The sequence below is a fragment of the Chrysemys picta genome, chromosome 2 (assembly GCF_011386835.1).
Source record: "Chrysemys picta bellii isolate R12L10 chromosome 2, ASM1138683v2, whole genome shotgun sequence".
In the NCBI taxonomy this organism is placed as follows: domain Eukaryota; kingdom Metazoa; phylum Chordata; order Testudines; family Emydidae; genus Chrysemys; species Chrysemys picta.
The window spans coordinates 44,223,612-44,238,854 of record NC_088792.1 but is presented as its reverse complement, the minus strand read 5'-3'; the positions used below and the strand labels follow the sequence as shown (position 1 = coordinate 44,238,854).

Below are 15,243 nucleotides of genomic sequence, written 5' to 3'. Positions count from 1 at the left end.
AATCAAAAAAGACCTATTTCAGCAGAAGGATAAGAACAGCAAATACAAAATTGGAAATATCATCTATAATCCACTGTCACAGGGTGGGCTGGCCCTTTTAGGTAGTTGGGCTGAGCCCCACCGGTGCCTAGTTATCCGTCCCCAGGTGACGGATATGGGCTTGGGCCAGTGGTTGGATGGGGTGTCAAGGATTATCTGAAAGTAGCCGGGGTGGGGGGTGGACTTCCTATAAGCAGGAACCTTCTGTATCAGTGAGAAAAAGGAGAGAGATCTAGAGGGGACCCAGGTTCAAAGAGGACTGGGGGAGGAACTCTCCATACTAGCCAGAGGGACAGGCCTGGCTAGAGCTACCTGCAGAGGGGAAGGAGCAGACGCCTTAAAGGAGCAACAGACTAAAAAGGGAGACACTTGAGGAAATGCCAGGCAGCAGAACCTGCATTTTGAAAAAAAATGTTGAGCCCAGCAAGAGGCTGAAGAACATGGGAACTGGGGGAAATACTTGTTTTGATTTCAGTTGAGATTTGAACTGTGAGGTTCTTGTAATAAACCAGACCCCACAAAGGAGTGTTATTTGACTCACATGAAAGACTGGGTGCAGTTATTGAGAAGTCCAAGAAGGTTAAACTGAGGAAGTGGCAGGGTCCAATGACAGATCGGGCAGGTTCTTTGGAGTGGCATTTTGGATTTAGATATGTAAGGGCAACTAGCTACATGTTAACAGCAGATATCATAACTATGACAATATCTGTAATGCAAGTCACCTCTAAGCAACATGAATGTAGTGTAATAAGAAAATATCTGCAGTATGGGCCTGTAAGTATGTTATGTGAAATAAGAAGTGGAAGAGAAATGTTGGGTTTGATTCTGAACTCACTGATACCAGTCTAAATCATGAGTAATTCTACTAGAGTCGGATCTGGGCTCACTCCCTATAAAGCTTAGATCTGATAATGCCAAAAGATTATTATGACGCATATGGCAGAATAAGCAAAGACTGAAAAAAGACTCATCACTTCCTATAAGTCGTACTGATCTCTAATCCTCTCAAGGCCTTATATGATGCATATGTGTGGATGCTTTATGAAATTAAGGGATGGTTTCTGGAGTCAATCCTTTTTTTCCCCCTCCGCTGGCAGTAATGTGTTAAAAAACCTCACAGTGCACAGATTTAATTGGGATTTGGACATCAAATCCCTTAGGAGCCTTGGAAAATCCCAGGCCTAATATGCAACTTTACAGGAATATGTGTTCTAGTATAGTAATTTTCACAATATGAAATGGACTTAGGTTTTGGGATACTGTTTTTAAGTAAATTAATCTGTTCTTGATAGACAATCTGATCAACGAGGAGGGAATTCTCCTGAAAGAAGTTTGCATAGAAAGGGTATTTATAGAGAGATGGCCAGAGTTAGACTATAAAATAAAAATATGCTATGTCATTAAAATGCCAAACACACTACTCAACTTTAATTGGCAAAAGTGCACATCTGGCAACCCTGTCCACATCAGAACTTCAAATATCAAAGGGTAGAATCCCGCTGAAGTTGTGCTGCCCTTGCTGCAGGCTGAGATCTATAGAAAGTTTTGGTTTCCGCACTTCCCCCCCTCCCCCTTCTTGGGGGCAGAACTTGCACCTAAACATGGTATTGCTATTTTAATTAAATAAATATTGTCCATATATTCATGAAGAGATAAAGTGGTTGTGTTTATGCTGTTCATATGGGTATGTTAAGGAGCTACATCAGAGTCTAAAAACAGTAAAGTACTGCACATATTTTGCCAAAACCCACTCAACTTTGTTTTATTGTGGGGAAAGAGGCTGAACCTGGCAGCAAACTGAGTGGACACGTTTCTTAGCTGCTATAGTCTCAGTCCAGACTTAGCCTTTGTTTTGACCTAAGTTTCATGATGGATTTATTGCAAACTGTGCCTGTGTTTCTACTAGAGCCATCAATTACTGGCCAATACACTGAAGGGGACAAAAGAGAGTGGAGAAATCAGACTATTTTTCACCATGTGTCTCTTTCCAGCAGTCATTGCCTCGTCACTCCCAGAATCTTGCACGTCTTCTTTAGCCTACTCTACAGTCAGAGAGCTCTGTTAATTACTAATTATTAGTTAATAACTGTTTGAACTACTTGACATGAAAAATGACAAAACAGACCAATCTGCCAACATCAGAACAGAAAACAGAAGGGAAGACAAATACATTCTTTGTTGCAAATTCTTCACTTGACTCCAATTATATGAGATTAATATTATTTATGTGTATTATAGTAGTAGCTAGAGATCCCAATCAAGGATCAGGGCCCCCATTGTGCTAGGCTCTCTCTAAACAAGTCATAAGAGGACATACCTTGCCCCAGAGATCTCCCAATCTAGCTTTATGACAAGATGCAGAAGGTGGGTGAAACAGACAAACAAAGTTAGATAGGACAAGGTAACTAAATCTAGCACATTGTTATATAGTGGGCAGTAACCTACTAATCTACAATAGGCAGAAAGCTCTCAGATATTAGTGGTACAAGATCAAACCCTAAACAAATACAGAATTCTACAGGAGATTTAGAATAGTTTTGAAATCTAGATGGTTTATTATCTCCCAGATTATACTCTTTTAGAGCCACTATAATATCAAAACCACTAACTGGGTAAGGAACGGTTGGTATCATCATTTAGATAGATCTTCACCTTTGACTGATCTTAACTTCAGCTCTGAATGGTGGAGGTGAAATTCTCCAATGGCTTTAGAGCCAGCACACAGCCCTTCACATGACAGAAGATATGGGAAGGGAGTGCACGGGGGGAAATGAAAAAGTATCTGACCCACAGGGTATTCTGTGTACTCCCATATGTGCCACAGAAAGAGTCTCTGCCACACACGTCAATGTGGAAGGCCACAATGGGAATTTGGGTTTATAGAGATCCTGTAGCCCTTAGAACTCCAGCAACTGGTACAGAGGGGTGGTAGCCATTATCTCACCCCATACATTAGGCTAGCAGCTGTCAGAGAAGAAACATAGCAGCCCAGAGCTTCAGCATCGGGCTAGGAAGTGAAATTCATCTCTCAAACCACAGCACTCCACCTGCACGGAGCATCAATATTCAGACTCTCTGTGGGTGGAGTGAATTTCAACGTGAACTTTCAACTGTTTATTTTATTATTTAGCAACAGGACTATTTCTCAAGCCACTGATGTAGTTAAAATGCTACAAGACACCAATAGTATGCTCTGTTTGTTGTTTTAGGTCAAATAAACTTTGTACAGTTTAAAAAGATTGCTAAGAGGTAGTGTTTTAATTGTCTTGTTGTAGGCTTTAGTAAATGATCATTCCTAAATGCAGGCTTTTTGTGCAATATGATTTAATCTTCTAGAGTCTGTTCAGAACAAATGAGGTGGAGGGGGGAGGGAATTGTTATTTCTTGGTTAACTCTGCATTTTTATGTGGAACATAACACACTGTTGACCGCAGAAAAGCATCAGAGAACTCACAATTCCCCTGGAGCCTCCTATCACATCAACAGGATGGTCATGTCATAGGGAAATACAAGGTCATTTCTACTTTCTATTAGAAGATACTCTACCAGCGTTTTGTTTTGGGTTTTTATTTTAAATAAAATATCTAGAGTTTCTGGCCTCGTGAAGACAATGGGGTCCTGCTGCAGGAACAACAAAACTCAGCATAATTATTTAATTAATAGTTTATTAAGTGCCCTTTGCTATGTTATCAGGGTGCATTGATGAGAATACATGACACCCTCTCTTGCACCTTTCATCCAAAAGTTCCAGAGTACTTTAGAAAGATAAACAAATTAAGCATGACGGGGTAGTTACATATTATAGTCCTCATTTCTTCTCCTATGCTACTTCATCCTAGCAGGTTTTCCCCCTCATGTCTGGGATTCTGGAAGCTTATCTCAGAGCTGTCTCTGTTCCTTGTAGGCCCTAGCTCAGGGCTGTCCCATGGATTCCTGCCCTGCTCCCTGTAGGGTTTCCAGCCTAACTTTTCCAGGCCCTCCCCCAGAACTCTCCTTGCTCCTCTCTCCTGGGTCTCCCACTCCACTGAGTTCACAGCTCTATTTAAGGAGTTCTCTCCCTGATCCCCCTCAGCTGGGGTCTCTCGTTAAGCTCCATCACACCCAGCTGGATCACTAGTTTCTAGATCACCAGAGAGACTGAGGAATAGCTGCTAAGTCACAAGCAAGTCTGAACCCAGCTTGCCTTAAAGGGCTAGCCAGCCTTTGACAATCTCCACTGAGGACACCCTGTTTCCACTCCTTAAGAGCTCAAATCTAGGGGTTTCCAATGAGTGGCTATATGAGAACTGTGATTTATTTACTTCTATTTTTGTGTATACATATTGTGCATATTACACCAAGGCTCAGAGCCAAAGAAGCCCTGGTGAGTTAAACACAAATATGACAATTAGCTGCAGAAATTAGGTTTTTAGAAACTTGGACAAAACTGAAACGGTAAATCCATCCCCTCCTGGCTGCCTTTGCCCTCATTCATCCCCTTCTCTCACCCTTCTTTTTGACCTCTCACTCTCCTGTGGCTCCATCTGCACACAATACAAGCATGTTGAGGTTCCCTCATCCTCAAAAGGCCATCTCTTCACTCCATCTGCATCTCAGCTACCTCCATTCTCTTCTTTCCCAGGACTCCAAACTCCAGTTTAGATCCCATCTGGTGCAGCTTCTGCCCTTTTCTCTGAACTGAAACTGTCGTAAGGTCATTAAGAACCTCTTCATGGACATATCTCAGAACTTGAACTCCATCCTTACCCTCCTTGACATCTGACACTGCCTTTGACACTGTCAATCATACCCTCCTTAATATCCTGTCCTCCTTGAACTTCTGTATCTTCATCCTCTCCTTGCTCTCCTAATACCTTCAGCTCTCTTTCTGTAGGAAAAGAGAGGAGAACCCAATCTCTATAGGAATCTCTATTCCCTTTATACCATCTTGTTGTGCAATCTCATTCACTCACATGATTTCAGCTACCATCTTTATGCCAATGATTCAGAAATCTACCTTTCTGGTCCTGACCTGTCTCCCTCAATCCAATCCCAAATCTCCACTAGACCTCTTACATCTACTCCTGAACATCTCAATAACAGCTTAAACAACATGGCTAAAAACAAACTATTTATATTTCTTCCTATACCCTTCCCCTTCTCTCCATTGTTACTATCAATAATTCCATCAACCTCTCTGTCACTCAAGTCCATAATCTAGGAGTCATCTTTCACTCTTCCCTATCCCTTAACCCACACATCCAGGCTAGGTCCAGATCTTATAGCTTTCTACTCAGTTCTGTGTTTAAGATCTAACCTCTTCTTTCTAGTAACACAGGTAAAACTTTCATTCAGCCTTAATCATATCCCATATTAATTAGTACACCTCTACCCCGATATAACGCTGTCCTCGGGAGCCAAAAAATCTTATCGCGTTATAGGTGAAACCGTGTTATATTGAACTTGCTTTGATCCACCAGAGTGCGCAGCTCCGGCCCCTCGGAGCACTGCTTTACCGCGTTATATCCAAATTCATGTTATATCAGGTCGCGTTATATCGGGGTAGAGGTGTATAACTTCCTCCTCTCTAGCTTCCCTGACACCTATATCTCCCTATCCCTCCTATCTTTAATCAATTCAAACACAGCTGCTAAAATCATCTTCCTTCTCCAGTGTTCTGTGATCATGTCACCCCCATCCATACCTCCTCTGGCTCCCCATTTTCCTTTCCCACCATATCCAGTACAAGCTTGTTGTCCCAGCCTTCAAGACCTTACAAAGCTCTGCCCTCCATACACATCTGCCCATCTCTTATGTTGTCCCTATGCCCATTACTACTGCTCTGCCAAAGATGCTAGCCTTCACTGCTTCTCCTACAACCACTTTGGTGCCTTTTTGAATGCTGCCACTTATGCATGGAAAGTCCTTCCTGAATTAATTCATAACTAATCCTTTCCTTCAAGTCTCTGCTCAAGACTCATTCTCTTTCATAACTCCTACAAGAAACTGGCCCACTAGTCATGGATAGAATGAAGAACAGTCAGAAATAAGTAATATGTATCTAATAATAATTTAAAAGTATATATACAAATTGTATTTATTTTGATTGTGTCCTTGTTCTCCAATCCTTTAAACGTCACTTGTCTTCCTAGACTATAAACTCTTTCAGGCAGAGACTGTGTGGGTGTGAACAGTATCTAGCACACTGCAGGCACTACCAGAAGACAATTAATAATTCAATAATAAATGTATAATGTAATTTTATAAGGTACTTAACTTTTGCTGAGCCACTAGGTAGAAGCAAACCCAAAAGTTAACTCTGTTAGCTGCAATTTTGGTAGGAGTTTTGGCAGCAGTAATGTAAAGTTTTATTGTGGGATGTTGCACCGTAATAGCCAGCATATTGAATTGTCCAACTGCAATAATACACTTTTCAGACTTTATACTGCTGCAAAAATACTTTCCAAACAGGCAGCTCTTCAAAGCTTTCTTTAAGCAAATGTAACAGTGCTGCAGATCATATGTTGTCAAGATGACTCAGAACTCCGGGATGAGGCAGTGCAATGCCCTTTTCAATTAAGAAGCACTCATCCTTCTATAAGAAAACTATATAAAATCAGTGCATTGTTTTTGGTCTGTTTATATTCCAAACGTCCCTTCCCATCACTACTAATTACTGACTCCTTCAATGGGGCAACAGCCAGCTACTATACCATGGGAAGGACAATGAGTGGATCAGGTCACAGAAGGAGGCTTATTTATGAAGCAGGAAAGCTTCTAGTTGCACACTGATATTTTAGCAATCAGCAATGGTTGGAAGAAAATTGATCACTTAACATAATTTTTTAAAGCTTGCCTCAGTGTAGAAACTACGCTGAAAATACAATTAAACTTTTTATGTTGTTAAGTCAACAGATATTTCTCTTGTGAGTGAAAGGGATGAGATTAACATTGCATAATGACTTTGTCAAACATGGATGAAATGCGACATCAAATTTTTCAGGAGCATCAAGGTTGGTAAATAAAAGATCTGAAATCATATGTATGGAAAGACAAAGACTATTCAAGAAACTAGGAGGCATGTTAGTCTCCAGTTTAGGCAGAGATCCAGGCCACTATTTTGAACTGTAATGTTGTACTTGATTGCAAGTTTAGATATTTGTAACAGATGTGGCATGTGCTGTTGCCATATGTGAAGGGTTCAAAAACTTCAGGGGTCCACAAGTGACTTTGAAATACTAAGACACAATTTATTTGATTTTTTAAATTATACACATTTTGAAAGCATTTAAAACTGCTGAAAACATTGTACTATATCATGTCATAAATATAGTCTCAGCACGAGGAAATTCACATAGGATGAAAATAAATGATGCATACAGGTAACTGAATGTGCTATGAAGAAACAATGTATTATTGAATCAGACAAAGAGAACACAAATTGCCAGAACTTCCTTCAAAGTTTGTCAGAAGAAGAAACCAAAGAATGTAAAAATTCACTATGTATATATTTTGGATGGAAAATTAAGCCTACCAGGATCTGGGATTGCAACAGTCACCTAGAATGCATGATTATTCCAGGATCTTAGTCCATGACAATATGTTCTGAGAAACGTTTTGTAATATTAGGTAAAAAGATATCCATATCAAAACACATAGTATATTTAATTGGATTTACATTGACTAAAATTATTTCCATTAGTATTAGTTTTGTAGTCATAGTTTATATATAAGTGGTTTCACATTAGTACCTAAACAGTGAACACTTGCAATCAGTTTACTTTTTTATATTATCAATTACTGTATTTTTGTTTCAATTTTAATAAGTATGTCCATGCTCATTAAACACAATCATAATGCACAAAATGCATTCAAAAACTGACATTGCACTAATTTACTGCTGTGAGTAATTCTTCAGCAAAGTTGTTGCAAATAAATTTCTTTCTTCCTCTTGGTGAATTTAAAAAACAAACAAACAAGCAAAGAAAACCAGCCTTTCTATACAAATCCTCAATTAGATTCAAAAAGCTAGAAATCATCTCCAAAAAAGCACCTAGGGACCATTTTAAATGAAAAGAAATAAAAAAGGCAATGGAACTATCCCTTCAATTTCTGGGTTAATGTTTATAGCGCTGCAGTAGGGTTACTGTCCCCTAGGACCCACAGGAAATGAGATATGCATCTCAGTGAGAAAACATTTTAAAGTAAATACTGCTTTTATCTGATGTACTTGGTACCCTCCTGGTACATTCCTCTGTCTGGATTACAAACACCTTTCTAAACACAATTTCTTACTTTTTCTGTGAAAGTGATTCTGTTCTGATTGTACAAAGGTACTAACATGGCATTCCAGAGTAAAACAAAGCTTTCCTATTTTTAAAATCTGAGTTAAATGCACCCATATTCTTAAAAGCAAATGAATCTACCTAACTTCAGACTGTCACTGATGCAGGAAGTTGGAAGACGCACATCTTCCCGGCATTCATAGATCAGCCACACTCAGGGAACATGCAGTAAAGGATCATTTGGTCTATTACAATTGCCTGTACCTCAGCCAAGGGGCTACTTAGCTATGAAACCCTCCCCACACCTAAAATAGGTTTAAAAGAATAACCTGAGCTAACCCAGCGTCACCCCTTCTTGCTATTGACTAAGGCAGAGAGGGTCACTCTCAGCAGCAGGAGAGCTTTGGGATGATCAGTGCAATGTTGATAACTGCATCCTGTGTACCTCATTGGTGGGTCGACTGCAAAGCCCCCTCCCCCTTTGCTGTGATTTCTATGCATGGCGCAGCATCATACATGACTAGCATTTGGAAAGAGCCCATTTCACCGAAGACACGTCTCCGGGGCAACAAGACACCAAATACTCGGCTGCCGGTGTAGCAGCACAAACAGCTCTCTACACCAGCTCCCACCACTTAAAAAGCCCGAGCCGATCGCGAGAACCCAGCCACCCTCCTGACCTGCTTCCGATCCGAGCGGCTGCTGACCCGAGTGTTGAGCACCCCGTGCCCAGTCTGGGTGCCGTCTTCCGGGCGGGGGATCAGGCGGAGGGGGACGATATTCTGCCTCTCCAGAAATCGGTTTTCAGCCCTTCTCTCCATCTCCGTCAACAAGGCGGCTCCTTGGGGAGGGAGAAATGCACACGATCACCCAGCTGGCCACGCTATGCTAAGCTGTGCTCGCTACAATTACAAATACCCCCCATCTCACTCGCTCTCGCTCTGCGTGGAAGGGGGGAATAGTGTCTCTGAGCCATGCTTACAGCTCACAGGGCACAGACAGCGATGTGGTGCGGGCAAGATCTCCATCTTAATGGGGCCTTTTAAAAAATGTACCCTTACACACACCGCCTCCCGCCTCCAAACACATAGACATGAAATGTAGCTCGTGTTCGTAGCAGCTGCATGATGTGTTAATTGCACCGGTGTGGTTCCTACCATGCACCTGCCAGACACATAGTTACCATTGGAAAGGGTAAGCCCCCAATTAAAGGTCATTGCATGCGGCAATCGTAAACGGTGGTAACTTACCTGCCTGCCTGGAATGAACCAGAAAGAAGGTCCCCAAGGCACAGAGCATCAAGGAGAGCAGGTAAGCAGCCGGCTGCATGGCTGTGTCCTTCAGTTCCCCCCACCCACCCGCCTTGGAAATTATCAGAGACAGGTCAGCATGGTGCAATATTGAGCAGCTTTGCGCTCTCGCCGTCCTGTGTGTTCTATGTCCAGCCGTGCATTGCTGCTGCTTCCTCAGTACTGCATTGTGTTTTACTGGCTTCCGTTAGCCTTCAGGATCTTTTACTGCATTGGGTGGTTTGCTGTAGCTTAAGTGAATTCACGCTCCTCCCATCTCTCCTCATCCACATTCAGAGCCCTCTAGTAGAGAGACTATATCAATAGCCAGCTAGGCTTCCTGAAAAATCGCTCTCCAGGACTTTGGAGAGGGAAGATGAGTGAGTGAGGTTAGCTGGGAAATGTAGTTATTAAAGCCCTGCACTAAGGACATTAAAAATTATACTGGTCAGAGCATTAGAGGAAAAAGTATAAGGCACAAACTTGCCCCAGCAGGGGTGCACTCAATCTAGTAGGTTATTTTTATCTCTAGTTTCCATGACACCTGTATTATTATTGACATGCCACTTTGCATTTTCTTTAAAATGTGTCAGTTGCTGAGATTCCTCTTTGACGGGTCCCCCTGGGGTGCCACCTGGAGCTGGGGTACCACTGAGCCCTCTGACCCACCAGCCTGGGCTCCCTCTCACACTATGCTGCTGTGACAAGCTGCAAAGACCTCCAGCCTGCACTTTCACCAGCATTCACACAAGTAGGGACACACCCCGCTGCACTTACACACAGGCTCTCAAACAGCAGCTTCCCAGCCTAGGACCCCAGAGCAGTACCATCCTGCCCTGGTCAAATCTGGCCAGTTTATGGGTTTAATACCCAGTCCACCTCTCCCTTAATGTGAAAAGAACAATGCACACTTGTGGTAACCAAGCAGAGATTTTCCCCAAGCACTCCAGTCAAAGCTTACTGGTTTAGATTAAAACATAAAATAAATTAGATTTTAAGTGATTATAAGTGATAGGAAATAGATCAAAGCAGATTACTTAGTAAATAAAATGTGAACTAAGTCTAAGATACTAGAAAGATAGGATATGAACTAGCAAATCCTCACCCTGGCTGAGGAGACAGGTGGGATGCAGATTCTTAAGGGACAAGCTGCACTTGCTTTACAGCTTGGAATCCCCAGGTCTTTCATACACAGACTTTAGCCTAGGTCCAGCACTTCCCCTAGTTCAGTCTTTGTTCCTCAGGTGTTTCCAGGTGTCTTCTTGTGTGGGGAGTGAAGAACCAAAGATGATGTCACTCCCTGCCTTATATAGCATTAGCATATGATGGGAACCCTTTGTTTCAAAACTTGGTTCCCAGACCGGTTTGTGGAAAAATACTGACATCCCAAGATGGACTCCAGAATCATGTGGCCTGGTCACATAGCCTTGTAGAGTCATAGCAGCCATTACTTACAGGCTGTCTGGAGGGTTCTCAAGAAGGCTCACCAGGTAGGAGATAGCTTCTTCTAAGGCCTATTGTTTTCCCTAATGGCTCATTGCCCTGAATAGACTCTTCCCAACCAGCTATCTAGACTCAAAGCATCTTGTCTAGTGGGCATTACCCAGGTGTAACTACATTTGAAATACAGATACATAGTCAATATTCAGAACTTCAGATACAAAAATGATACATGCGTACAAATGGGATAATCATATTCAGCAAATCTTAACTTTTCAATGGCACCTCACATGACTTATCTTGCACAAAATGCATCATAATTGTCATAACCATATAATAATATGACTGTGAAGAATATGGGGTCTAGAATATTGGGTGCAGCATCACATCCTCGATCAGGAGAAAACAAATGCCATAAACCGTACTCACTAAACAGGTAAAGAATGGGTGACCCTTTTTGTGGAGTTTAGTGGGACCTCTGTGCTGGATCACTATCTCCATTGTCTCCCTTCTGCTTCTCCCCCATCCTCAAGAATCCCCATCCTTAACTATTCCCTGCATTTTCCCCCTTCTCAGTATGCCTGTTTCCTTCTGTTCTGCCCCCTTTCCTCTCTTTTAGTCTGTTGTCTTTTCCTCCCTGCGGACTCCCCCTCCTGCAGAACACCCACAGGGAATTTTTAAAATTGCATACAGAACAATACTGTTCACATTCAAATGTACTGTGAGGAACCTCAGGGTGAGACTGAAAGGTATAAAGAATTCCTCGTACTGTAATCCTGGCATACCCAGGAAATCATTTTTCCTCAGCAGAGCAGCCGCTACATGTGTGACTCATTCTACATTCCCACCCACTAGGAATTGTATGGAAGTATTAAATTATTGCAAAGTGATTTGACAGTCTTCAACAGATCCATTTTTCAGAGCTTGACAAGATTAGAAACTGCATGAGAAAAAGAAAACCAACACTTTCCAACTTGGCAAAAGGCTGACAGTTGGGGTACCCTTAAAATGACCCAAAATTGAGATTAGTCAAGAGAAGACTGTCAGGAAATTCAGAGGGACCTAAGTAAGCTAGGTGACTAAGCAACACAGTGGCAGATGAAATTGCATTGACCGATTATGACGCTTTGGGATTCAACCCAGACCAGTAAGGCGTTGTGTCACTGCCTGCCCCACAACTCTGGTGCCAAGCATGCAGGTCATACCCTGGCTTCCACCACTATTACTTTTTGAGAAGTGACCCCAAAACCTTTCCAATCTTGAACTTCCCCAAAAACTGTCACCCTGCAGTGTCTAGCCCTCTAACTGAACATTTACAGAAGTGATTAAATGTGTTGCGCCTTTAAATAGACAATACATCGCAGCTCATTAATTTAACTGGGGGTTGACAAACACTCATTTCAATCACAGCACTGCATTGGTTTATAGTAACAGTCAAACAAGTTTATTAAACAAAAATTCATAGGTTTCAGTGATACCAAGGATCAGGAATGAAGATATAAAGGGCTTCAAACAAACAAAATTAAAAAAATACTCTTCTAAAGACTAATACTTAATGCCAGCAAGTTACAAGCTTTGCCTAAGCAGGTTTCTCACCGTACTCAGTTCCAGAGACTTCGAACCCCTTGGTTGAAGGATCCAATGCTCTGTGATTTCAAGAGTTCTGGCCCCTTGAACCTCTCAAGTGATGGATGCCCAGACAACACTTCTTTATCTTGCTGGGGAGAAGACACCATTCTGTCTTCCCAAAGTTCATTGATCCTCCTTCAAGAGACAGGAAGTCCTCCTGGGAGTGGACATCACCTGTTGAGATAGTTTCTTAACAATCTCCCACAACTCTCTAGGTTGATAGCTTTGTTCACCCTTTATGTAAATATACCTTCAGTGTCTCTGCCTGATGACGAGGAAGGTTAGACAGCAAATATACATTCCTCCATCTAGGACAAACTGGACTTATGCATTGTGTGCCAAACACATTTTAAGAACATAATTCTAGGACATATTTATAACATTTTGTACACACCTCATACATACATCATGCAAGAATATTAATGATCAGTGAGTTATTAGTTTTCCAATGGTATATTACATTTCCCATGATATATTTGGATTTATATCATGACAACAATGTGTTAGGTGTAGTAAGTAGGACAGGCCTCTCACAGAGTAGTGAACCACCATTGGACCTCTGTCATACCAACACAAGGTAATAAACATTGGAAGGCACAGTGTGATGAATCCAGTACACAGAAAACTGATGTTAGTCACCTCTATTTCAAGGACAATGTTGACAATCATAGTTTGTACTAATGGGTCTTATACATGACTCCAGAGACCAATTCGGGAAGAACGTTTACCACACTGGTCACAGAACGTTTACCAAAATTTGCCTAGGCTCTCTGATTGAGCTGCACATTGTTTTTGTGCCAGGCACTATGCTTCCATCTGCCCAATATGATTCTTCTCAAAGTCCTGGATGCCCACCCATATAGGTGTGGCCTCATGAAATACAAATCAATCACTAGTTGCTCAATGCTCAAGTCAGAAATGTTTATTTGGGCTCCGATAAGTCCATGTGGGGGGTGGAATCGGGATCAGAGTCCACCCCGCACATCACCTTCTGGCCAGATAGGAGGCAGAAACTCTATGAAAATACTGTGACCCAGGAAGTCACCTGGCACTTTGGGTAGGCAGTGGTGGCATGGCAAACGAGGAGCATCAGGGAAGCAGGATGCAGGGAGAACAGCCCACAGAACTGCATGCAGAGCGGGCTTCAACAGAAGCCAGGGAACCCCAGGGGGAACAGTGTATGGGGAGGGAGTTGATGGGAGTGATATTTTCTTGTTTTGGAGTGAATCCCTGCAGGCCTTCATGGCAACCATAGTGGCCCCAATAATAGAGCTCACCACCACCTACAAGGCAATCTGTAAAGTCACCTACAAAGCCTAGCAGCTGAAGTGCCTTCAGAACTTGCCCCGGGGTTGCAGTACTCATATGCTACTCGTATCTTAGGGTCCAGCAGTGAGCAGCTATAATAATTACACTAAGTTGAAATACTCATACATATTGCTGGGTTTTAAATGACCTGTAACCATTCAGGAAAAAGACCAGAGGTGGTCACTATGGACAGTTCCAACAAAAACTGCTGCTCATGATACATTGGTAGACAGAAAATGAAACAAAATGATAGGCTGTATAAAGAAGGAGTCAGAAAATATAATGCTATTATATAAATCAATGGTACATTGCTGGGCTCCAGCCAGGGTTAGGAACCACACCTGACATGACACCTCTGCCACCTCCTCTTCCAAGCACCCCAGCCTGCCAGACTTGCACTGACTCCCCTCCAGCAGAGTACCTAAGGAGATAAAGCAGCTTAGCAGCTGGTTTTTGCCTTCTGAGTAGATGATCGCTCCTCACAGTTCAGTGCTGCTGATAGCATTCTCACTACCTCCTGCTCTGTCTTTTTAAGGGTGGCAATAAGGGATCTGGTGAAGGAAACTCAATGAACTTCCTTTTATGGGAATAAAACAGAATAATATGCAGACTGGGAGGGGGGCAGGCAAAACTATGGCTGGACAAGCAAAAGATGGCCAAAAATAGACATTGTGGACAGTGTGGTGTACATGGAAATTTCTTCATCAACGGGGTGGGGGTAAAAGGCATGTTATGTGGCAAGTTGTGTGGCCACATATTTGCACTGAGCAGGTGACTCTGCTCATACTCTACAAGCAAGGAAGAACATTCACTGGGAATGCACTCTAGGTGCATGGTTACTTTTCACAAAATGCACAGTTACCTTGTAAGAGATCCACAAGCTATCATGGGGACCAAGTATGTGGTAGAATTAAAAAAAGACAGTTTTATGGATAATGAGGACATCCAGAGATACAATAGAAAGAATTTAAAAAATAGTTTGGAATGTTATAAAACCTGATGCTTCCAATGTATAGGGGTTAAGAAGAACCTTATTTCAAATATCCCCTTTAAAGTATGTGATACTGATCACCAGCAGAGACTAGATACAGGACTAGATAGACCATTAGTCTGATCCAGTATAGTTTTTCTTCTTCAGCTACCATTACCACTGTCCACATCACATGGCATAGGTTCACCAAGCCAGCACCAGCATAAAGCATGGGCCATTTATAGTGACTACTACAAACCCCTTGGTCTAGTTTCTGTCAGAGAAAGGTCAAAGGATTGGGGTG

At 42.1% G+C, this 15,243-nt stretch overlaps 1 protein-coding gene across 10 annotated transcripts in view; it reads right to left on the bottom strand.

Moving 5' to 3' along the window:
• Positions 1-9,921, bottom strand: part of ADAM22 (ADAM metallopeptidase domain 22) — a 196,990-nt gene extending 187,069 nt beyond the window's left edge. For all 10 annotated transcript variants that reach the window (XM_065586981.1, XM_065586984.1, XM_065586986.1 and 7 more), the window contains exons 1-2: positions 9,554-9,921; positions 8,984-9,144 (exon numbers count right to left, since the gene is read on the bottom strand). In XM_065586981.1, the coding sequence (XP_065443053.1) occupies positions 8,984-9,144; positions 9,554-9,632 (240 nt within the window). In that variant the 5' untranslated portion in view covers positions 9,633-9,921. The remainder of the gene's footprint in view (positions 1-8,983; positions 9,145-9,553) is intronic.
• Between the last annotated feature and the right edge of the window lie 5,322 nt (positions 9,922-15,243).